General features: G+C 38.8%; 1 protein-coding gene across 4 annotated transcripts in view; it reads right to left on the bottom strand.

The window, feature by feature from the left end:
• The window catches only part of MYO16 (myosin XVI), a 576,974-nt gene that overhangs the window by 263,783 nt on the left and 286,982 nt on the right, over positions 1 to 26,209 (bottom strand). For all 4 annotated transcript variants that reach the window (XM_074963511.1, XM_074963520.1, XM_074963529.1 and 1 more), the window contains exons 9-11: positions 25,089 to 25,242; positions 11,124 to 11,274; positions 2,903 to 3,013 (exon numbers count right to left, since the gene is read on the bottom strand). In XM_074963511.1, the coding sequence (XP_074819612.1) occupies positions 2,903 to 3,013; positions 11,124 to 11,274; positions 25,089 to 25,242 (416 nt within the window). The remainder of the gene's footprint in view (positions 1 to 2,902; positions 3,014 to 11,123; positions 11,275 to 25,088; positions 25,243 to 26,209) is intronic.

The raw sequence follows: 26,209 nt of genomic DNA, 5'->3' as shown, positions 1-26,209 counted from the left end.
AATGAGGGGGGATTTGATAGCTGCTTTCAACTACCTGAAAGGGGGTTCCAAAGAGGATGGATCTAGACTGTTCTCAGTGGTAGCAGATGACAGAATGAGGAGTAATGGTCTCAAGTTGCAGTGGGAGAGGTTTAGGTTGGATATTAGGAAAAACTTTTTCATTAGGAGGGTGGTGAAACACTGGAATGCGTTACCTAGGGAGGTGGTGGAATCTCCTTCCTTAGAAGTTTTTAAGGTCAGGCTTGACAAAGCCTTGGCTGGGATGATTTAGTTGGGGATTGGTCCTGCTTTGAGCAGGGGGTTGGACTAGATGACCTCCTGAGGTCCCTTCCAACCCTGATATTCCATGATTCTATGAAAAAAAATCTAATAAAAAAAGACAAAGGAAACACGCAATGGCCTGAGAGAGAATTTTCCTCCACTGTCTCAATGTGTTTTGTGTTGTCTCCCGGTGGAAAGGACCAAACAATTATCTGTCACAACACAGTCTGCCATTTGCTTTTTATAATATTTAGATGCCCAAACGCAAAAATATTATGTCAAATCACTAGGTCCAGGCCCCTGGAGCCACTCTATCACTTCCTTTGTGGAAAACTGCCATAAAGCCAGGGAAGGCAGTTTCTTAACCAATCACTGCAGGATTCCCCCCACACAGGGTGATTCTCTGATGCTATAGTGAGTCCTACACCACCTCTTTACTAGCTGCCAACTGTAAGAGGGTGAGGCCTGGGTTCTCTAACCACCAGCTGATTTCCATATGCCAAAAGGGCCACTTGGGGCTGTTGGCACAGACTGTGAACCCTGAAGGCTATTCTAATGTATGCCAAAGAACAGCTCTGCACCCAGTCAGTCCCAGGATCAGGAGAGCACATGGCAGGGACGGGGGACGGTTAAAGATGCCTTTGCATCCATTCTCTGTCTCCTCATACAAGCTTTGCCATTTTCCTTGACTGAAGCCCAGGATCCAGCCCATTGTCATTAGAAAACCAGCAACCACTAGTAGTCCAAAATTATTTTAATGCCATTCAAAAATATAATAGTATTAGTGATTTGAAACTTTCATTGTATTAAAGTTCTGTTTAATTGTTCATTCACTTATCATTAGCTCATTCTAAAAATCTATTTACATAAATAGTTTAGGCTTATCAAGGCACCATATTTCCAGTAACATAAAGGTATCGGTTATTCCTTTTCCAATATTCCTTACAAAGCAGCTACATTCACCCAGTGTTCTGCACGGGAGTGTATAAGGTGTCTATGAAACACAAAACTAGGCAGCACTGACCTGTGACCTGAGACTATGCTGATTTAGCGTATCCCTTTAGCAGCCATTCACAGATGGGACTTCTGTGTTGCAACAATAAAATCAAATCTACCCATCTGCCCACCTGCCCCACCTCTCTCCACTAACAGGACATCCTTATGGAGAGGAGATACAATAAAATCACCTGCCCTCAGAATGAAGCCCCACTTAGATCCCCTGTTGGATAGGGAAGATGTGGTTTATGCCTCTCTGCAACAGCTTCAGTGAGCATGGCAGCATGTGTGCTGTGGTGAGGAGGATCTGGGTTTGGAAATGGCCTCCAGGGTCTTTTTCCCTTCTGAGATAATGGAGCCCAGGTAAATAATGGATGAGAGGTTTTTCAGTTCTGATGGTGATCGCCACACATTGCACAAATGGCTGCTTTTAACCAGAACAGCACTGATCAATGGCTTCAAGATCACTATTGTGCTCTTGAACAAAACCAAAATATTTAATTAGACCAGAAGGATAAATAAGCCTTAGAACCCCAGGGTCAATCCTGAGAATGAGAAATCAGGTGAACTACTTTAAGAGTAAACCTACACTTGGCCCTGATTTTCATAGATGCTGAGCATCTGTAGCTCCCATTGACTTGAGTCAGATGTGTGCATGCTCAATACCTCTGAAAATGAGTTAAAAAGGAGGATACATATAAACCAAAAAAGCCAAAAGCATAGATATAATCTCAGCATCTGAACAGCATTGTTACTACCAACCAATATCATAGTACCTACAAATGTAACTTCTGTATTTAATTTCAGGTGTATTTACAGTATCTTGTTGTTTGTGACATTCTGGATCTCTGCATTTCTCTGGTCTAACCACACTCTGTCAATTCATTAGATTAAAGCAGATTCACACATTCAAATTTACATGCAAATTACCTAATCAGCTGTTCAATAAGCTAGAAAAGGGTAAGTAGTTATGAACAGGGATGCCAGAAATATGCATATGCAGGTTTTACTTTTGAAATAATCTATGGCTGACTGGATTCTCCCTCTGTTTAACATGGCAAGAACAGAAAAATCTGTTGCATGTAAATCATCTTGTAATTATTTTACTGTGTCTAAATCATTAACATAACAATATCAAGAGAATTATTCATGTAAAGTGTAGGAAAAAGTAACAGGGAATCAAATGCTGTATACTGATTTCTGAATTTGTTATCCAAATCTCTATTCCATTCCGGCTATTGTAATCAGAAGCCTGCATGAAAATTATGATTACATAAAGTTAAAGACAGAAATCTCTTGATAGTTTAAGAGGAAAGAGTTCACATGCCCCTATCACATTTTACCCACACATATTTTCTGGTAAATATACATATAGGCTCACCTGTGCATACTCGCTATAGCTTTTTTTTTTTCTTTCTAATTTCAGACTTTCCAATTAAATTTGAGTAGTTGTAAATTTAACACACACATACTCCTTCATTCATCTTAATATTAGTCAGCAATACTTGCCAGCTTAGTGTCTAGTAATTCTGCTTAGCTGGAATTATTAATAGTCCTATCCTATTTTCTTTAATTGCTCATGACTGAAGTTGACTGTCGGTAACTGAATAAAAATGCTGCAGTAAGCAGTTTCAAAGCCACTCACATATATCTGATTGTTACTGAAACGTTTCTGAATCTCATAGAGCAGGCTGCTGTCTGTTAGCTCACTCAGAGTAGCCAGGTCATCATTTGGTGCTGGAGGCATTAACTTGACCTGGAAAATACAAATCATACATTAAAATAATCTAAATTCATAGCTGCTCACCCTGCAGTGTAATGCCCTAGTTTCAATTACAAGTGACAAACACTACAATTGATATAAATATTTATTGTGCATTAGGAAACCAAAAAGTTGTCTATACATCTCAAATAACTCTTAATCCTTTATTTTAAGCAATAGAAGTAAATTAGAAAGATTATCAATTTTAAGGCATATATTCTGTATGGGTTTAATGGGGACTTAAGTATATGGAAATGTACATGTATGCTATTTGCAATTCCTAAACCTGACAAGACTCCAAGTTCAAGTAGAACACTCCTGCCCTCTTCATTAACTATTTCTGGTGAAGATGATAGAGAGTTGAATAGTTAATGCACTTGTAAATCACATATCGGCTGCCACCAAACAGAGCTCCCATATTACTGTAGCTTCATCCTTCTCAGCATATGGAACTTAATACGCTTTTGAAATTCAGCTGCACAGAACATAACAGAGGAAACTCAGTGAGAGACGGGAGTTAAATTGTCAGTAGGAGTGGAAGGTGGTCAGCATCTAATGTATGAGTCATAATGTTTTATTATTATTTATATCACAGTAGCACCCAAAATGTGCTTGGTGCTTTCCAAACACAGAAGGAGATAAGAGGCCTAAAGAGCTTACAATCTAAATATTATAGAAACAAATTCTGTTACCAAAAAGAAAATTGCTTATATGTTATAAAAGTACAATAAATCAACTATAAGCGAACTGCTATAAAATACAATAAAGATTGATTCATTGTGCAGTGAATTCTACTATGCTCACAGTGCAGGTTGTATCATTGTTAATATCAGCTGACAAGTTTAATGTTTCTAGATGCCAGAAGAACATATAAAAATAGATAATAGTCACCTAGAAGAAGTGTGTTTGAAGTGAACAACTGGCAAATCCACATTTTAACAAAAAGAAAATGGCATTCACAATGTTATTTCATCAGTAATTGACCAATGTGATCAGTGCAGAAACACTGAGGGTCCAAGCTTGAAGTCAATGGCAGTTTTGCCAATTACTTTAATAGGTGCAGTGTCTGGCCCTGGGAGTCCAGCATTCTGGGTTGTTTTCCTAAATTTATCACTGATTCAGTGTGTGACTGCGTAAATCAGTTAACTTGTATGTGCCTCAGTCTCTTCATCTGTGAAAAGGAACTAAATGGGACCTTTGTAAAGTGCTTGCAGATCATTGACCAAAAGGTACTGTGATTATACATATATATACAAAAAGCATTATAATTGTCATTTTAAGGCAGAGATAATCAGACACTGAGGCTACCCGCTGTGTTGTTGAGTAAACAAGATGAACAGCATTTGATGCTATATGTCTTTCCCCAGATGTGAACCCTTGGAAATAACAGAACGTATATATTTTTATCAATCAATCAATCAAACAATAAATAGGAGCACTAGATTTAAGATACCCAAGATACGCACAAAAAGAGTGTTTGAAGGCACTCAGCCTTCATCTTTATGCCAAGCAAAAAAACCACACGAGCCATTGTGGTGTTAGACAGAACCACCAAATCCTGCTGGGTCTTAAATAGTTTACCAACTATACATCTGTTAGTATAAAACAACTGAACTTACAAACATATAGCCCTTCTCTAGCATCACAACCAATTTCAGAATTGTAGAATATCAACTATGTAGCTCTTTACACTTCAGTTCACCCAAAAGATTCTCACAGGCTCCAGATTTGTGTCAAGAATGACAGCTCTCAGGACATGAGCACAAAAAGAAGTGACAGTTCTCTAAGTCTGGATTTAATAACAAAACTCTTTTTCTATTTTCTTCTTTATGCATTGTTGTTACTGCTTGCTTGAATCAGGGCATACCTCTTACGACAATTTTTCCTATTTTTCAAACTTGTTATGCCTTTAGATATCGTACAGCACAATCACACACAGTACATACAAATGGCTCAGAGTGAACTGCTCTATTCAGTTCCTTGTCAATTCCACAACCAATCCTATTATTATCTTCATTAAAGTCCAGCTCTATTTGTAATGAATGAGCCACCAATTTAAATCATACACTTGACAGAAACCACAATTCAAAGCAAAAAAAAAAATCCTAGAAATGTTAATTAGGAAGTATTAAAGGCCAAAAGGAAATAGGTATTGGGGATAATTTCATTTCAAATTAATTTTTTATCATTTCCTAAAATTAAACTGCTTACATTACAGAACTCACAAATGAAAGTATTCATATGCATTTAGCTGCATATGTGCTACATAATGACTATCATGACTTTTATAGAATGAACCAACATGCATATTTTCAGGGTCACTTCTGAGCAGAACTTATAACAAAATGCCACCCCAATAATGAATATATTGTCTTTGGGCTAAACTGTGCCTTTGGGAATAGCTCTGTGTAAGGGGCAATGCATAAGATGCACCCCCCCATGAGTAGCCCTGGAACGGTTTATGATTCAGAGATTCACAGTTCTTCCCCTGCTTTGCTCCCCTAGGGTGAGATGGGGTGACAAGTGGAATAATTTATAGCTGGCCTCAAGAGTGCCACTTAATTCCCTGCACACCAAACTGGCTCTGTAGAGTGACATGTGGGAAGGGGACAAAGCTTTGGCTCTGCTCACTCTATCACACTTTGGGCAGCATACAGCAGCATGTTAGCAACCACTTTAAGACTAGTCTCACTCTGACTCCTCATCATTTTCCCTCCATTCTTCAAAATAAAATTGTATGTGACGTAAGATTCCAAATTTCAACATCATTTGATAAGAAAAGAGACATTTTTTCACTGTGTCCCTTTTTTTTTTTTGATCAGTATTAGTAACAGGCAATAAATACTGATCAAAGAAAATCTCTACTCATAGGTTTCATCTACACCACACACCTCTTGTGACGGCATATAGGGTAAGAGTAGCCACACACAGCAATGAAAAGTAGGCTGCATCCACACTATGGAACTATGTAGCTATGCATGACAATGAAAGGCTCTGACGGGGAGACTAACTCTGAAACCTGTCATTAAGAAAGTTTGTAGTCATGCGCTCTCAGACCCACAGAGAGGTTATCCTTTTCGCTTATAATTGTGGAGATCAGATTCCAGTGTAAGAGTTTGATATAATTTTTCGAGTTCTTATATTTTTATATCATGATTTTGAGATTCTATGTCAGGATCGAGTTTATTTTTTCACAATGATGAGAATTCAGTACTGTCCAATTTATTTTTTAAATTATGCTTCCTCATTTCTGCTTTCACTGTAGAACTTTTCAATAGATACCTATAATCTTATTCATATCAGAAACAGGGCTGCCAAGTGATTAAAAAAATTAATCGCGATTAATCATGTGATTAAAACTATTAATTGCACAATTAATCGTGATGTTAAACAATAATAGAATACCATTTATTTAAATATTTGTGGATGTTTTCTACATTTTCAAATATATTGATTTTAATTACAACACAGAATACAAAGTGTACAGTGCTCACTTTATATTTATTTTTATTACAAATAATTGAACTGTAATAAACAAAAGAAATAGTATTTTTTAATTCACCTCATAAAGTACTGTAATGCATTCTCTTTATCATGAAAGTTGAACTTACAAATGTAGAATTATGTATAAAAAATAACTGCACTGAAAAATAAAACAGTGGAAAACTTTAGAGCCTATGTGTCCACTCAATCCTACTTCTTATTCCGCCAATTGCTCAGACAAACAAGTTTGTTTACATTTGAAGGAGCTAATGCTGCCTGCTTCTTGTTTACAGTGTCACCTGAAAGTGAGAACAGATGTTCGTGTGACAATGTTGTAGCCGACATCACAAGATATTTATGTGCCAGATGTGCTAAAGATTCATATGTCCCTTCATGCTTCAAACACCATTCCAGAGGACATGTGTCCATGCTGAAGAGAGGTTTTTCTCGATAATAATCCAAAGAAATGTGGACAGACACATGTTCATTTTCATCATCTGCGTCAGACACCACCAGCAGAAGGTTGTTTTTCTTTTTTGGTGGTTCAGGTTCTGTAGTTTCCACATCACAGTGTTGCTCTTTTAAGACTTTTTTATCTAAGTTAATATGTAAATACACACATTTACTCCAACACCCCCAAAACCCTTATTTGATAATATGACCGTCCATATAATGAATATTAATAGCTAATTACTGAATATAATTATATCAGCCCATTTAATGTTTACAGCATTAAGCATATTTTAGACATTTTTACCTTGAAGATTCATTCCTTTGCAGTAATTGTAGGAGCAAGGGGCCATGACCCCGAGCTCATTTATGTAGCTGGGAGAGGAAGGGAGGGGACCAGATAACATTTCTTCACACAAAGGGTATCCTTCATACAACCATATTTCTTATGCAGCTACGATGCTTATCAATCCTTAACAAGCCGAAGGGAAGGGAAAAGGATGGCAACTTTATCTATCAAGGGAAGAAACAGTGCTTGCCTGTGCCTCACTCCTTACTACCATGGTAGCAGTTACCCAGGTCTTTACTTAACCCTTACATACTCCAACAGATACCTTCTTTGCATTTTGTCAAATCCGCGGTGAAGGTGTTCCTAAAATGAACAATACGTGCTGGGTAACCATCCGAGACTGCTATAACATGAAATATATGGCAGAATGCAAGTAAAACAGAGGAGGAGACATACAATTCTCCCCCAAGGAGTTCAGTCATAAATTTAATTAACACATTTTTTTAACGAGCGTCATCAGCATGGAAGCATGTCCTCTGGAATACCGGCCAAAGCATGAAGAGACATATGAATATTTAGCATAACTGGCACGTAAATACCTTGCAATGCTGGCTACAAAACTGCCACATGAATGCCTGTTCTCATGTTCTGGTGACATTGTAAATAAGAAGCTGGAAGCATTATCTCCTGTAAATGCAAAGAAACTTGTTTGCCTTAGCGATTGGCTGAATAAGAAGTAAGACTGAGTGAACTTGTAGGTTCTAAAGTTTTACATTGTTTTGTTTTGGAGTGTAGTTATGTAACAAAAAAAATCTATATTTGTAAATTGCACTTTCACAATAAAGATAGCACTACAGTACTTGTATGAGGTGAACTGAAAAATAATATTTCTTTTGTTTATCATTTTTACAGTGCAACTATTTGTAATAAAAATAATATAAATTGAGCACTGTACACTTTGTATTCTGTATTGTAACTGAAATCAGTATATTTGAAAATGTAGAAAAACATCTAAAATATTTAATAAATTTCAATTGGTATTCTATTGTTTAACAGTGTGATTAAAAGTGTGATTAATCACAATTAATTTTTTTAATTGTGATTAATTTTTTTGAGTTGGCTTTTTTATGGGTAGAAAAGCTATTAGGCTATCCTAAAAGGTTTCTAAAATGTGTTTATCATAACTTTTCTCTCCCAAGGAGGCATGGGGTAGGAGGTCTGGTTTTACAGGTCGAGGAATAAAAAACAGAAACACTGAATAAAAATGTTTAAGATAGTTTTATGTTAATGTGTGGCATAGAGGGTCAATTCCTGATCCAAAGGATGTCAAGGTAGGTTTTGCACCAATACAGAATAATATGATGTTATGGTATTTGCTCTCATTTGGGATGCCACGCATAAGTAATGTAGCCATCCCAAATTCATGCTGATAACACTTTTATGCCATAATACACTATCATGGACATGTATAAGCTACATATGCATCTCACTGTGCACTGTTTTCAGAAGTAATCAAAACTGTGTGAGGGGGAAAAAAGGATGAACATCCCCAGGATATGCCATCCAGCCAAGGTCACGGAGAAGAATTTGATGACGTTGGCCTATGAAGCAAAGAAATGCCATAAAAGCTACATTTAAACTCAAGCAGTAAAAAAGAGACATACATATACGAAATTCCACATGCATTAAGTTCACAGATGAATTGATTGGGGGTTAAACACTTCCAGGGGATTTCCAATTTTGTTCTGTTCACCTCCTTTTTCTGAGCATACAGATGCCTTTATTCTACTTTTTCCTTCTTTCCTCCTGTGTCTGACTGACAAAGTGATCTTATAATATATATTTTATTACTGTTCTCAATACCCTAAACTATGGAGACAGCAGGTCAAAACTGATAATCTGAACCATCACTGAACATTCTCAGCCATAGATATATTAGAAGCTAAATGCTATCTTATTTTTAATATTAACAATGAAGTTTTCTATTTACTCATTTGACAGTGTGTCTGTGTGTGTGTTTGGGAATATATAATTGTTCCCAATCTGTTTAGATGGCTTAATAACAAAACTTTAGTAATTCTCACTATATCACCAGAAGTCATTTTATTTATTTGTATATTAATAAGGCAGTATGCATTCTATTTTCCATGCACAATATTCTTCCAATCACTACTTTCCCCTGCATGTTTTATCTAACATTACTGCAATAAAGAAGAAACCACTGAATATTGTACATTAGAAGTCCACACCACATTATGTGGCCAACAATATGTGGCACAACAGTTCTATGACAAGTCTGTTTTCAAAAGAAATGGCTTAATCAAACCAAAAGACTAAGCAGTTTTGCTTGTGGAATGTAACACACAACTCCATTTCATGCCAGAGATCTCAATTGTGTACTGCGAAAAATCTCCCCCTCAACTGATAAGAACAGAAATTGCCAACTATGCAACTATGGTGATTATTCATATTGCCTTCTTGATCTGGAATATTGGGTTCAGGAAATTAGTTGAGATCAAAAACCATATTTCAGCTAGAAACAAACAAAAAAAGAATCAAGAGCCCCCAGTTGCTCATCTGACCCCCATTTTCTTAGATTTCATGACATATGAATTTTATTTTATTGGATATGGTATTTTGTTATTTTCTATATTAACATTTTGTGCTTGTGTGTAAATCTGAGCTATTGTAATTTTTTGATTTCAAAACCAAAAATAGTGTTGTATCTTTCAATATTAAATATGTATGTTCCAAGCCTAATATGTTTAAAATCTTCTCTCAGATCCCCTGAGGAAGGCCTAATCTTCATGCCATATTGCCTATAAATGTATGATATCCTTGACATGCACCATGTGAAATATCATGCTGGTCCATTTAATAATATATGAAGATAAAACCTGAGTAATGACTCTGCATATCGTAATGAAAAATTAAACAGAATATGATTACTTCCAATATAGGTTAGGATACAAACATTACGGATAAATTACACTGAATCCTTGTTAGATGTATAACATTTAAAGTCCTATGTTCAAAGCTTTTATTTTTAACGTAAAGCATTCTGTCTGTTACGGAAACATTTTGCCAAGATTCCTTAAAAGCAACTGCATTCAACAGAAATTTCAGTTCTCAACTTGCACAACAATAAAAATTATGTTATTGAGAAGGATTAGTGCTGACTACATTATAGAAGTCAGAACTGCTTCATAAACACATAGCCTTCTTTAAAGTTGCTTGTGATCCATGATGATATCATGGAGACATTATCAGCAACAAATAGTTTGGAATGTACAGAAAATGTACAAGAGATTCTGAACAAACTATCTCTGTCTCTCAAGTATGTCAAGGGCACCCATCATTGTATTAATAAAGGAAGTAAAACTAGCTACAGTCATATAAACACTAATACTTGATTACACAGATTTTCACAATATTGTTATGAGCTGGGTGAAACCTCGTTATGGGATGTTAAACTGTGAACTCTTAAGTAAAGGGACTGCATAGTTTATGTGTTAATAAAGCACTGTCTATATAATTATAGCAAGAGAGAGCAGGACAAAATCATAGTTTCTTTATTTTTCTATTATTATTTGCACTTTGGTACCATGCAAAGGCCCCAAGGTTTTGAGTGCCTGACCAATTATTTAAAATTTCAGAACCAGATGCATCTGCTGATCACAACTATGTCCATGGAAGGCAGCAAGAGAGGGGGTCTTTCAGGTAGCCTGATCCCAAGACATTCGGGTGTAATAATTTTGAGAATTATTATTGGAAAATGACTGTAGCCAAATTTATAGCATGAAATTGATTACATTCCTGTGTTTTCTTTTTCATCCATTTTAAATTTCCAGATCCAAGACATTTAAGAAACTTGACATATACCTGTTCAAGTTTGGTTGTGTCAGTCACTGTGACATTGTCAGATGCGGTGTCTTGAGACTGCTGCTTACATAAGCCTTTTGTTGCATCTTTGAACATGGTGTCTTTCTCCAGCAAACTGTCTTGTTTGGCAATCGGCAAAGCCAGGGGATTGCTACAGAGAGAATCAATAAAGCAATTAGACTCCTTTTGAAGATGCCTGACAAACAGAAGATTGCCAAGACTGAGAGGTATGAATGTGAAAATATAATTCAGGTCCGAGACAGTTGTTCCTGATCCAAAAAGATACATAAATTGGATGAGAACTGCAGACTGTTCACTGGTCTATGCCAAAGATACATTGGTCTTGGCAAAGCACTTTGATTTAAAATTCACTTTTATGCAAGTCTGCTTCAGAAAAAAGCTAAGCAACCCAAATAGAATATGCATGAGGTTGTATTTGATGGTGCTAGGTTGGCAAATCAATAAGCAATCTGAAAGCTGAATTTAAATGTATGATTAACCTCCACAATAGTATTCTGAAAAATAATATATTTTAAAACAATTTGATACACAGATACTGTCATTGCATTAAATAAAATAAAAAATGTATTGTTTTTTGATAAGCAAATAAGCTATATTTAATTTGTTTTAAAATCTATATATACTGTTTCAGAATTAGTAATATAATAATATTTAACGTGAAAAAAAGAAAATATCTGATACCTAAAATGACTGCCAACGTATAAACACTCCGCTGTATGAGCTGAAGCTCTATTCCTATCTCTGGGGCTTGGAGTCCCCCCCCCCCATATTTACACTCCAGAGCACACCACACTTCTAAAAAAAACAAGACTGGACATGATTTCAGATACGTCATGCACCCAGGACACTAAACACCAGCAGACACCTTGGAATACAGGTGAGTTTGAAAAATGCCACCACAGTAAGATCCAGCAGAGGAGCTACTGAACCCAGTTTCCCCTGTTTCCTGGATATGTCTCCTTTGACTAACCACAGTGAAGGTGGAGGTAACACAGAGGAAGGAAAACTACACGGAGAATAAAATCCTGACCCACTGAATTCAATGGGAGTTTTGCCATTAACTGTATCACGGCCAGAATTTCACCTGGAGACTGTGTCCTGGCTACCCAAGAAGAAAGGAATGAAGTTTGACTCCCAACCCTAATAGTGGCCCCAATTATTATTCAGGACTGCACTTAAGCACCTGCTTAACTTTAGACAGGTGCTTAAGTGCAGTCTTGAATAGCGGTGCACTTAAGCATGTACTAATAGCTTTCCTGAATCAGGACCATTTTTAGCAGTAATGTGATATTAAAACGTTAGTAAATAATAAAAGTGCCATGTTTATAGTAACAAATAACTTCAGTGCTCACCAACACAAATGACACAGTATATTTTACTCCAAGACAGCTCTAATTCAAAGTATAATCTTGTTAAATATTTTCCAGAGGCCATATTTTGAAAGAGCTTTTATTTTTCAGAAAGCAATGCTCCTAGTGCTGATGGTCTCACACATTTTTTAAAGGAATGGTGGGATTAGTAATATCAAAACCTAATTTTAAAATATTATTACATTTTATGCCAACTTCCCTTTTAATGAAACTTTTCTGGACCTTTTGGGTTGGAATTTTTAATACTTAGTTTCAGCACAAAAGCGAAACTTTTAATGGAAAGTTTGAGCCACATGACTGCAGGCATTTTCAAACTAATTTTCTGGTGTTTATTAGGAAAAAACAAACAAAACAAAACCGCTTGGTTTAATAATATGAATGTTTTCCTAATTTTACAAGTGCTCCCAGTATATTCTGATTAGAAGTTGTGCTCAAATATGGTGATCATCATTAAAATCTTAATATTTGCTCTTTGCAAGTTATTAATATTAATACGGTATTCCCTTTGTAAGTGTTCACAGCTCCAGGATCTTTCTGCTGTAACCTTCCTACTTACTCATCCCATCCCAACCATTTGTAGCACACCCAACCATCCCCAGACACAGCATGTGCACTTGTAGCATCATGTTTAAAATTAGAGTGTAAGCTCTTCAAGGCAGAGAGATGAAAAGAAACTGATTTAGGGGTTGCAGATAGAAGCTGGCTATAGCAGACACCTTCAGGCAGCAAAGTGAAAAACTTCCCTCCACTCCTTTCATGACGAATTAGGTATATTTTGAGTTTAAAAAGAAAATACCACAATAAATTGTGGAGGGTTCATTACAGTACATTTTTAACGTTAACGACATACTTTGATAATTCAGTACATATGAGTAGTAAGTAAACCACAGGCTAGGTTCTTAAACAAAAGCTGTGTAAAATATATTGATTTATGCCTGCATGCCACACAAACTATTTGTATTTAAGAGACTTTAAAAAGCCTCTAGATAATAAAAGTACTAGTATATAACTTGTATTTCAACAATAACGTGTCATGAATTCCAACCAAGGAAAGACAGGATAATATATCATACAAACAAATCTCTTTGATTTAGGTTCAGAAAGATACTGTGAACATTAAAAGAGATAGGCAACTTAGCTAGAAATATGATCTTTCCACCAAACAGTGACTTTTAGTAAAATACATCTATAAAAATTAATTGCAAGTTAGTCACAAGGCAAAATCCTATGTTAAAAACAGTGAAATTGAAAATCCAATTATAGCACAGTAGAAAGAAGATCTCATGTTAATACAGGTGTGTGGTTAAGCATGAGCAATCATCTTCAGAATGCTGTGCTCTGCTACCAGATAATTAACCACAAAGGGAGTTATGTGGCTTGAGGCAAAAGTGAAGATGCATACTGGACACAAAGGTCAGTTATCAAGGGTAATCTACTTGAACTAGGTAGGGCTACTGTTATTGGCACACATTACTGGAAAAATTCTAGTGAGCTATACAAACAATAGTCATCTTAATTTTTAACTACATGAGCCATCTGTATATTAGATTAATTTGTTGGTTTTTATTTTTAAAATGGTCTGCAAAATATCACCTGAGTTACCAATTTCTAGCATTTTTAAACTGAAAAGATTGTATGTCGAAGGATGTTTTGGAGGCTGACAGACAAAGATATAATAGTGGTTTCACAGTGAGTGTCTAAGTTAGCATAGCTATTAACTAGGTAGAAAGTTGTCCAGGTAGAAAAGTTTCTTTAAACACAGATCTAAATGCAGAAACAGACTCTCATATCTTATAACCTCTGTTGGAGAGTATTTCTTGCCTGTACAATTTGATCATCCTCATTGCCTGATCAAATTTTGGTTCTTCCAAACTTGCAAAATCAAGTAGAATTTGTAAACTCCACAATCCCAATAAATTTAAGTTTAAAGAGTTTAAAAGTCTTCACCAGAAAAGCCTTCAAGCCTTAATTTCCATTTTTTTCTTTTTTAAATGCCAGAGAAATTAAAATACAAACTGTCATATCAATGTAATGTTTGAGCGTTTAAATTACAAATTTAAATGCTCCACCAGGAAACTAAAGAAAAAAGAAAAAAGCTTCCCATTGCAATGTTGTCTCAACCAAATTACAGCTGTTGTATTTTGTATTCTTGTGTTGATTTAAAAATGTGTTCATTATTGTGCTTAATATTTATGCTGTAAAATATATGCCAGAAAGCATACAGTATGTGCAATATGACTAAGTTAACATTTCTCTAAGAACCACTTCCTGACTTCAGAGTATTTATCTATCATCTAGTCAGTGTGAGTGTTAGGCCTCGTCTATGCTAGAAAAGTTATACCAGTGTAACTACATTAGTTAGGGGGTATGGGTTTTTACCAATACTGTTATACTGGTGGATGCAGTTATATCAGTATAAAGGTGCCTTATGCTGGTAAAGCTTATTTCATTTCCTGAACTAGAATAAGCCATACCAATTTACACACTTTTAAATTGGTATAATTCCATCCACTCTGGGGAAGGAAGGTTTGCTGCTTTAACTATACCATTACAGGACACAAGCCCTTAGATGAAGAGAGTACTCATCCTGTACAGTAACTGGTTCTTCGAGATGTGAGTGCCCTACTTCAGGTGCATGTGTGTCCCACACAACTTTGAGAGGGATTTTCATTAGCAGTGCCCATTCAGCCCATGAGTAGGTCCTAGACATCCTTGTGTCCCACACTGAGGTTATATAGGGCTGTGCAGGCAAACTGCCTCATTTCCTTCTCCACCGCCAAGTCTCATAAGCAAAATACAAAACAGAGAGGAAGGAGGGAGGGTAGTGGAGCACCCATAGGGACACATCTCAAAGAACCACAGTTACTGTACAGGGTGAGTAACCTCTTTGTCTTCTCCTGAGTAGTACCTCCGAAAGGAGAAGGGAGCTTCGGAATCGAGTACATAACTGAGGAAAGAACTGAATTGCCAACTGCTGCATTCCATCTAGAGTCACTGATTAGGGCATAGTCCCTAGAAAAGGTATGTACCAAGGACCATGTAGCAACTCTGCCGATCTCAGATACTGGGACATTTTGAATTAACAGTCATAGGTGCAGACTGCAACCTCATAAAATGGGCTGACACACCAGGAGGAGGTGGAATTGACGCAGAACCTTAACAAGTAATAATACATCCAGAGATCCATTTCCACAGTCTCCGGGCAGAAATAACAGATCCTTTAGATCTGTCTGCAAACAAAACAGTCTAGAGGAGATTTTCTGAATGATTTAGTCCTATCTTGGTAGAAAGCTAACACCCTCCTGCCAAAATCAGCCTCAAAAACTAAATAATGTGGTTCTGGAAATAAAACTGGTAGATAAATAGTCTGATGCAGATGAAACTCAGAGAATACTTTAGGAAGGAATCTGGGGCATAAGGAAATCTTATCCTTGCAGAAATGAGGGTCTGCAATTAAGACCTCAATATCATCCACTAAAAAGGCTGTCTTCATCGACAAGCTCAATAATGAACAAGTTGCCATTGGTTCAAAGAGAGGTGTCATGACATTTTAAGAACTAAACTGAGGTCCCAAACTGAAGTGGGGACTTTAACCTGTGGAAAAAGCTTTCCCAGTCCTTTCTTGAATGGTACAGTTGTAGGATGAGCAAACAGTGAGAACCCATAAATTGTGGGATGAAAAGCTGTTAAAGCAACTAAATGAATCAACAACTTTCTGGAGCTGACACCAGTGACTAAATATTCTCCATTTCTGAAGGCAAGTATTTCCGGTAGACTCTTTCCTACTAGTTAGTAATATTTGCTGTACTCTGCAGAACAAGCTGACTCTAACCCAACAAACCATTAAGGAGACACACCTTGAGGTGGAGCGTTCTCAGATTGGGGCGTAACAGTTGATTGGGGCCCTGTGAGAGGAGTTGAGGAATGACTGGAAGATTTATCACCGAACAGAGAGCTAGGTGAACTAGGTAAGGAAACCATGTCTGCCTTGACCATGTCAGGGCTATTAGGAAACTCTGGCTTTGTCCTGTCTAATCTTGTTCACCACCTGGAGAATAAGAGGTGTAGGAGGAAATGCTTCTCCACCCAAGGAAGGAGGAATGCCTCCCTCAATGAGCTGTGACCGAAGCCTCCGATGGAACAGAACAGGTAGCACTCTTTGTCTGTAGCTGTGGCGAAGAGGTCCACTTTTGGGAACCTCCAATATGCCGACAAGAAACTGGGAGTCCAACTCCCATTTGTAGTCTTGCTGAGAGCATCAGCTGTGAAGTTTTGTCTGCCACGGAGATTAATTCCTTGATCTAACTACTGCCTGTCAGGAAGGGGCGGACCCTTCACCGATGGGAAACCCCTTGATTAATGCCAAAAATCTTATGCAATGCCTTATCTACTAGTTCCATAACTGTATTGCTTCAGTGTGGGTGGAGAGTGGATCTGACCCTTTCCCACTGGTCAATGTAAAACATGCAGGCCACATTGTTGTTGTCATTTTGATAGACTTGTCTCTGATGAGAGGCAGAAAATGAAGGCAAGAATTTCTGGCTGTCCTGAGCTCCAGCAGGTTGATGGGGAGGGTGGTTTCTTGGGGCAATCATATGCCCTGTACCATATGGGCTGTATACACTCTATCCCAACAGAGATACATCTCTAGCTGCAATTACCATTGGCACCAGTTGGAGGAAGGGAACTCCTGCACCTGCATTGTGATCATTCTTCCACGAGTCTGTTTCACCTGTTGGGGAACTGACATCGGTTTGTCTTAGTCAGTGGTCTCCAAACTTTTTCAATAGCTCCCTTCCCTTACCTGGTCTGCGCCCCCACCCCCCGGAAGCTGGGGTGGGGGAATGAGTGGGGCAGGATGGGGGAAAGGGAGTCATGCTCTGAGGATGGGAGTGAATGGGGCAGGGCAGGGGAGAGTGAGCTGTGCTGGGGCAGGACGGAGGAGCCACTGGTACCTTTCTTGCTGGAGCTATCCCTGAGTGCTCCCCCAGGCTCCAGCAGCAGCAGCAGCAGCTGTTGCTCTTTCCACCACCCCACCCCCGGTGGCAGAGGCCAGTTACTGCAGGTAACCAGACTTTAAATGTCTGATCAGCAGTGCTGATCAGGCACTGCCACGTTGCCTTTCCGACCAGACTTTCCAGTTGAAAACCAGGCACCTGGCAGCCCTAAGTCTGGGCTTGGGGCCATGGCTGGGAGCTGAGGCCAGGAGGGGAGCTATGGCTGGGGTCGGGCCACAGTGGAACTGGGGACAGAGCAGGGCTGGGTGGCACTCCCTCCCCACCCCCCAGGAGGGAGGGGTTTCCCATCGGTGAAGGGTCCGCCCCTTCCTGACAGGCAGTAGTTAGATCAATGAAAGAATTCTTCTGTCAACCTAGTGCTGTCTACACAGGGACTTATGTAGGCTTAACTATGTCTTTTAGGGGGGTGGATTTTTCACACCCTTGACCGACACAGTTAAACCAACCTAATTTTCTAGTGTAAACCACACTGTAATAAGAGCTCATGAGAAGAGCCCCTGAAGAGGAAATGGGGAAGGGCGATGCAAAGGAGGGAGGAAGGAAGGAAAAGTGGATGGTGTAGAGCCCATTGTTATTGCTTGCAGCACCACTTCAGCCAACATGATACATTCCAAGCTTGTTGGAAATCGGATAGACAGTTGCCAAACAGGGGCAGCTGGGCAAATAATTGTAGCTGACTGTCTAGAGAAAGGGGAGGGTTCAAACTGTCGACCATCTTGTCAAAACTGACATTTTTAAGAAGAAGCCTGCTGTGTCAGATGGATTAAAGCAGTGGCTCTCAACCTTTCCAGACTACTGTACCCCTTTCAAGAGTCTGGTTTGTCTTTTGTTCCCTCAAGCTTCACCTCACTTAAAAACTTAAAAAATCAGACCTAACAATACAAAAATGTCACAGCCACACTTTTAGTGAAAAATTGCTTACTTTATCATTTTCACCATATAATTATAAAATAAATCAATTTAAATATAATTGTTGTACTTTCATTTCGGGATATAGCATATAGAGCAGTATAAACAAGTCATTGTCTGTGTGAAATTTTAGTTTATACTGACTTTGCTAGTGCTTTTTATGTAGCCTGTTGTAAAACTAGGCTAATATCTAGATGAGTTGATGTACCCCCTGGAAGACCATTGAGTACACTCAGGGGAACTTGTAAGTCTGGATCTCTTTCTCTGGAACCTCTGCCTCTTTCTTGGAGGTTCAAAAGGTCTCTTAAACCCAGAGAAGTGCATTGGGCAGCATCTTTGGCCATTTGCTATCTACTGAATAGATGCCCAATGAATGCAATGTGGCTCCATAGTCTTGTAGTGTGTGGAGCGATTCATCGGTATTCTCCACGAACAACTTCAGTCCATCAAACGGAAGATCCTATTCTATTCTGGACTTCTATGGGGAAACCAGACACATGGAGACAGAGGCCCTATCCACCACCACTGCTGTGGAGATAGAACAAGCAGCAGTATCTGCAGCTTCTAAGGACACTAGTAACTGTCCCTCTGCAATAATAGCCTGGAACTATTCCCTTTGGTCTGGAGGAAGGTGTTGAATAAAACAACATTTGCTCTTAGAGAACAACATTTGCCCCCTGAATACCAGAGGAACCCTTAGCCTCCACTGTACCATGCTTTAAGTGGAATCTCCCAAAGCTACTGACCTGTTTGGACAGCGAGGTCTTTTCAAGGTAGATTCCTTAAGAGAGGAGCTAGAGCTCCCCCCTGGGGACCTTTAGAGGAGGCCTCTGAAGCCTTCCCTTTCAGGGGGCATGCTGAACTGAGATAAAAGTGGCAGAGACTGATGTAAAGTGGGGAGGCGCTCTCTTGACCTGATTCCAAAGCAGGTCAAAGGGAGCACTCCATCATTAACAGTCACAGCTTAATTTCCCAGTTTTGTCTTGCCCTGGACTTGTGGGATAAACAGAAATTACACTTCTGTGGGATGCGTGACTCTGCTAAACAGTGAATGTGCATGGAGTGTCCATCACTGATTGGAATGGCCTCACAGCACATGAGGCAGAGTTTAAAACCCACTGAACTGGATGTATCCCTCTCAGGGAGAAAGGGTTCCCATGCAGGAGGAAATAACAAACAATCTTCCAAAAAGAAGTCAACTAATTAATTAACTAACTGACAAAATGAAACTAATTTAAACTAAACTAAGGCAAACTGAAGTCACCAAAGGCAAAGAAGCCAAGGCAGACTCCATAAGGACACGCTAAGCTGTGTCTCAGTCTGAGGTGGTCAAGAAGGTTCTGAGAGTGGAGCTTTGGTGTGGGACATGAGGATGTCTAGGGTACATGCGCAGGGCAAATGTGCACTGCTAATGAAAATCTCTGATCAAAGGCACATGGGGCATACACACACTGGAAGTGCAGCATCAATAGTGACACTACTTGAAGAAGAAAAATTGAATTTCTTCTTAAGAGAACTTCATGCCTAAGATTTTTATATTTTTAGTAAAATGATACCAAGTATTGTAATCCTATATTTTGCCTTTTAGCTGAAACAAGCAAGAATAAATATTTATCATATAAAAGTCTGACATACAATGTGAAATCATCCTTTTAATTGGGTTATGCTCCAACATTCTCTTGCATGTTTATTCATGAGTGATAATGTTTTATCAGAACAATGAGAAAAACTCAGATCAGATGGTAATGCAAACAGTAAAGGTACATCATAAACACATTTTGTAAATCCCAAACGACTTGAGGTTGCTGATACAATCTGAATATGTGGAGAGGGAAAGAGCACTTACATATAATCATTATTGGCATTTCTTGTAATTTATCTTCCTAATCTGTCTCTTGTAAATCACATATAGTAAAATTAGTCAATGGAAGAACAAGAAAAGAAACATATTCCAGTACAGGAATTATTGCTTCACAGTCCCAGGAGTTCAGCCAGCTGAGCCAAATGATTGCTAATCAAAATTATGTCTGCTTGGTAACCTAGCATAATACAAACACCCTGACAACAAAACTTTTCTCTTTAATTGAGGAGTACATATTGACCATCAATTCATCTCTTCATACTGTTCTGGACAAAATCAATGCTGTAATTGAAACCCAAATTGGACAAATTAAATTCGGTTGCTAGAGCAGGGACAATTGGCAATTGGTTTCTAACACTGACTCCTTTTTTAATATTGTTCAAAATATGACTTTAACAGCTTTATTCAACTACACACTCTTCACCTGTTACAACAGAAGAAATATCTATATGTTACAGTTACAAAGTATTATTTCAGTTTACTCTTACAGGTAGCTCATCTGAATCATACTACATATCCTCATATCAGAACATTAAAACTCAATAGGGTGCAGAACTGAGCATACAAAAGCAGGAAGGGAAAGATAAAGTTCACCCATCATTTGCTGTGGCCATGGTCTTGATTAAAGGAACAATTGCCAGATTATTATTACTTGTATTGTGGCAGCGCTGAGGATATATCTACACAACAAAGAAAAACCCGTGTTTGGCTTGAGCCAGCCAACTCAGGCTCATAGGACTGTGGGGCTGTTTCATTGCTATGCAGACTTCTTGGCTCCAGGTGGAGACTGAGCTCTGGGACCCTCCCATCCCTCCAGATCCTAGAGCCCCACAGCCTGAGGCTTGCGAGAAAGATTCAGCTGGCGTGGGCCAGCCATGCATTTTTCTTTGCTGTGCAGACATGCCCTGAGACGCCTCAATCATAGATCAGGGCCCCCATAGTACTAGGTGCTGTACAAACAGATTCTCTCCAGAGCCAAGATCTGCTCAGCACGCAAGAATGGAGGGGAGCAGATACAAGAGCCCATTACACCTCCCTGATTCTGATGGCACATACATGCAGAATAGGTTAGGGCAGTGTTGGGCAACCTGCAGCCTGCGGGCTGCACATGGCCCGTCAGAGCAATCTGCTGGTGGGCCACAAGACATTTTGCTGATGTTGACCATCTGCAGGCACAGCTGCCCGCAGCTCCGAGTGGCCGCGGTTCACCTTTCCCGGCCAATGGAAGCTGCAGGAAGCAGCAGCCAGCACATCCCTGTGGCCCACACTGCTTCTCTCAGCTCCCATTGGCCAGGAACGGCAAACCGTGGACTGTCTGTGGACTGTCAATGTCAGCAAAATATCTTGCGGTCCACCAGCAGATTACCCTTACGGGCCACGTGTGGCCCGCAGGCCGCAGGTTGCCCACCACTGGGTTAGGGCAATCTGGGGTCTTCTGTAATTTATGCCATCTGACAACGGTCTCTTAAGGGACTGTACAGGAGGACGTGGGGAAAAGACTGTTCTGTGCTCTAAGTATGCCAAGGCCAAGTGGGTCATGGTCCAGATATGCTGATTCTGTGCCTGCTGAGAGATCTCCCACAGCAGGGGAATTCTCAGCTAGCCAGTTCCAGCTGCTTTCCTGCCCCTTTATGCTGCAGTAGAGAATTTGACACAATTTGTATTTGTAATGCCTGTTCTAATCCTGTAAACTTCTACAACACCAACCAAACTATGGTATCTGGGAACTTATAAGCATCAACCAAGTTATGGTATCTGGTCATTGAATGTTGTGAGAGAATATAGGACAAACAAAAGTGTGATGTTCCCTGCCCCTTCTGGGGTTAGCTTCATTATATTTTTGCTTAGAAAAATGTAATTATCCTCATGGCTCCTGCTACTGTGACTTGTTTTTTGTCAAAAGATGGATTTTGCACTGAAGGAATCAATCTAGAGCAGTGTTTCTTAACAACCAGCCCGAGGATTGGTGCCAGTCCCAGAGATCTCCCTGACACAGTTTAGGAAGGCTGCAAGTCAGTCCTTGGCATCAGAAAATTTGAGAAACCCTTGTCTAGAGCACTGTCTAAACTCCTCTGGTTGGGTATTACACAGCCTAGGTCACAGTACCGAAAAGAACAAGCCTCCTGCTCCTGTGAATTATTACTAGATCTGCCCAGAGTGAGCCTCTGAGGGCAAACATAGATCAATAGAAAGGGGGAAAGAGAATATAAAGTCAGGCAGTTTCATCTTCCACAGATGGTTCATCTTCAGAATCAGTTATTTTAATTTTTCAATGAATTTTTACAGGTATTTCTGGATGAAGGTCACATTCCACAATAGTTATTTTCATTATCATCATATAAATGGTAACCATTGGAAATTTCTCAGTGAGTCACTCTCTTCCTCTACATTTTAGGAAGCAAGGGATGAGGAGAGAAGATCGCACAGCCTCTGTGCTGTGTCCCAACCAAGTCCTTCAAATGTTGATAGCTCTGGAAGGCAGAGTGCAATCTGTGACACAAAGTTCCAGAGTACAGGAAATCTGAAATGAATGCATAATCTAATGATCAAGCATAACAAAAAAGCTGTTAGGAGAATAAAGAATGGGAGGCTGGTCAAGGGGCAGGAAGAGTCCAGGTCAATGTGCTACAGCTAAACTTCAGCTTCTAGTTAGCCTGTTTTTAAAAGTGCACATGGCCAGAAAAATTCAGTTCACATGCAAGCACCTAAGTAGAAGAGGTGACTTCAGAACTTAGCAATATACCTTCTTGTGCATGCACAGAATGACAATGTTTAACTTTTTTCCTAAAGCATCCCTCACCTCCAATTTAGCATATTGTGCACTCCTTGCTAAAGACTATGTATGTAACAAGTTCCAACATTTGGAATGTGTCAAGTTTTAAAACTCAGCTATTGTTCAGTTTCAGAGAATCAAAAATATTATTGGCTGCATTTGGAGATACTTTGATAACCATAGGAGTCATTTGGAAAACCAACTAGCAAACAATTTTTTTTTTTTAAAGAGGTAGGTTTAAAGGTAAGGTTGCCCTCAGGCCAGGCAACTCCATTTTGCTGTTTTTGAGAATGGCACATCACATAAAACTGCAGGATACAGGTTGAAAATTGTTTGATAAAAATGATTGGTATGTGTATAACTTTCACTTCAGTTCTGTGTTTATTGAGAATGACAAAACGAAAAATCATCACTGTTACAATAATGGCGTTATTAATGTTTTCACTGAAAACAAAAAAGCCTATCTTAAATTCAAGGGTTTGTAATGCAAAACCAACGTTTGACACTTTGAAAGCTGAACTACTTTATTATTTTAAGATTGTTAAGATTACTTATTCATTGAGCACAATGCAAGTTTTATGTAAAATGATTTTCTTATTCAAACTATCTTCACCATGAGGATTAGATGGGATTAGGACTTGTCTACACCGGCACTTTACAGCCTTGTGACTGCCTCACTTAGGGGGTGTGAAAAAACACCCCCCAAAGCGCAGCAAGTTTCAGCACTGTAAAGAACCAGTGTAGACAGTGCACCAGCACTGGGAGCCACGCCCCTCAGGGAGGTGGGTTTTTTGGAGCGCTGGGAGAGCTCTCTCCTAAAGCCGCAGCAGTGCTTTAACGTTGCCAGCGTAGACTAGCACTGAACTAGTGTTCAATCAAAAAACCCAAGACTGTCCAGCATCCAGCTACATTAGTGATTGCTACAGACACATTCCCAAACTGGAATAAACACTCCAGATCTACCATGTACTAAATATAGAATCTTTCCTAAATGTGACCGTGTAACATGGAACCTTGAATTTAAAGGGTTAACCATTTCCTGGTTATCGTCTGTTCCTTCCTGATTCTTATATAGTCTGTAAACTCTTTATAGAATGTAAATTGTAACTACTACTAAACATCAGTGATAATATATACATTAAACTTTATTTATTTTATTACTCTATGTATAAGCATTTTAGTTGTTTTATGTAGAAAAAAATGAAAAGATTATACAAACACACAGACAAAAGAGTAATGCTAGCAACCAGAAATAATCTTACACTTTTCTTTATAAATGATCTGCACCTTTTAAAAAATCCACACATTACAATGTCTGGAAATTAGCAATTAAGGGACCGAACCTGTTGCTCACTGCTATATAACCCCCTCACACCCACCCAGTTTACACCACCTTTCCCAAATTTAAGAGTGTCCCCTTCTAAGATTTGCAAGAATACAAACAAAGATCAAAATCCAACTTTTTGTCAAGAGAGAGACTTGAATCTGTGTTCCACCTAGTCACTGAACTCTGAGTTCATTCTGTGGAATGCTACCATTCTCTCCACCTCACACCTGAATTATCAAATGTGGTACAATTCAGACTACAATCAGTAACTACCTGAAGCAGTCTTTACTTCTGTCCATAGGCAGTTCTGTTATTCTTATTCTCAGAACATGACCCTGCTCCTATGGAAGTCAATGGTAGTTTTACCAGTTCATTCTTTTCTATCTTAATGGGAGCATGATTGAGTCTAAAATGGTACCCCACAGTAATTCTCCTAAAATAACCCAGGAATTTTTACTGAGGAACATAACAATACATTAGGTTCTTCTTACCGTACCTTACAGCCTATATTGATTTACAAAATTAAAGCAAACTTAGTAGAGATAGGGGCCAAAACTAGAGAAACATATAGCAACTTTCTAAAATGAGGAACCTAATTAGCCCATCAGCTGTGCTTGCAATCTACGGGAAAATCTTGCCCCAGCATTTTATCACTTTAATACACTGAACAATAAAAAAAAACTTACAGTTTATTGGAAAGTGCAGGCAGATCATGGATGATCTCTTCATATGGCTCCTCTTGTGATAAAGTAGAAACAGATAAAGGGTCTTTCATTTTTTCCTCCCAGACAGTTTCAGCCTTCAGCAGCATTTCCTCAATGAATTCAGAAGCCGCAATATCTAGATAGTGGCATAACAAGACTATCAGGCAAAAGAAAGTAGAACAGCAAAACCCTCCTTGACTCAAAACTCCAGATCAGATTAAGATTTAACAAAAGTTTATACCAACATTTTGTCAAAAGGACAAGCACTGCTCCTGATATTTATCAAAAATAGTGCACTAGGTTATTCGGAAAAAATAAATGTATGATGCCTTCGGTATGAAATTACATCATCATTGATTACAAAACTTCAAAGCCAGTCTCATTTTACTAGAAGCTAAACTATTCAATATTATGTGAACTTCAGGAAGATAAAAATATTGAATGCCATAACTGAAGAATTAGAGAGATGGGGTGGGTGAGGTAATATCTTTTATGGGACCAACCTTTGTTGGTGAAAGAGAAACTTTTGAGCTACACAGAGCACCCACGTTTTCTCTCTAATATCCTAGGACCAACATGGCAACAAAAACAGTGCAAACAATAATTAAACAATGTTTTTGAACAAAAGAGAGTACTGAAAGCTCTTGGTATATTTTTCCCCACAAATCAGTCTGACACTTAAAATTGTATATTGATTTGCACAAATTGAAGTGCTGAAAGCCACTTTGTTTTTTGTGCTATCTGAATATTCTGAGTTAAGGTTTAAGTTTTCAGATAAGAGGCTGGCTTATGTTATGGGTAGTGATAAATGGCTCCATGTCTAGTTGGCAGCCGGTGTCAAGTGGAGTGCCCCAGGGGTCGGTCCTGGGGCCGGTTTTGTTCAATATCTTCATAAATGATCTGGAGGATGGTGTGGATTGCACTCTCAGCAAATTTGCAGATGATACTAAACTGGGAGGAGTGGTAGATACGCTGGAGGGGAGGGATAGGATACAGAAGGACCTAGACAAATTGGAGGATTGGGCCAAAAGAAATCTGATGAGGTTCAATAAGGATAAGTGCAGGGTCCTGCACTTAGGATGGAAGAATCCAATGCACCGCTA

This window comes from Natator depressus, chromosome 1 (genome assembly GCF_965152275.1).
Source record: "Natator depressus isolate rNatDep1 chromosome 1, rNatDep2.hap1, whole genome shotgun sequence".
NCBI lineage: Eukaryota > Metazoa > Chordata > Testudines > Cheloniidae > Natator > Natator depressus.
Note: the sequence above shows the minus strand (reverse complement) of the source record. Positions and strands in the feature narration are given on the sequence as shown.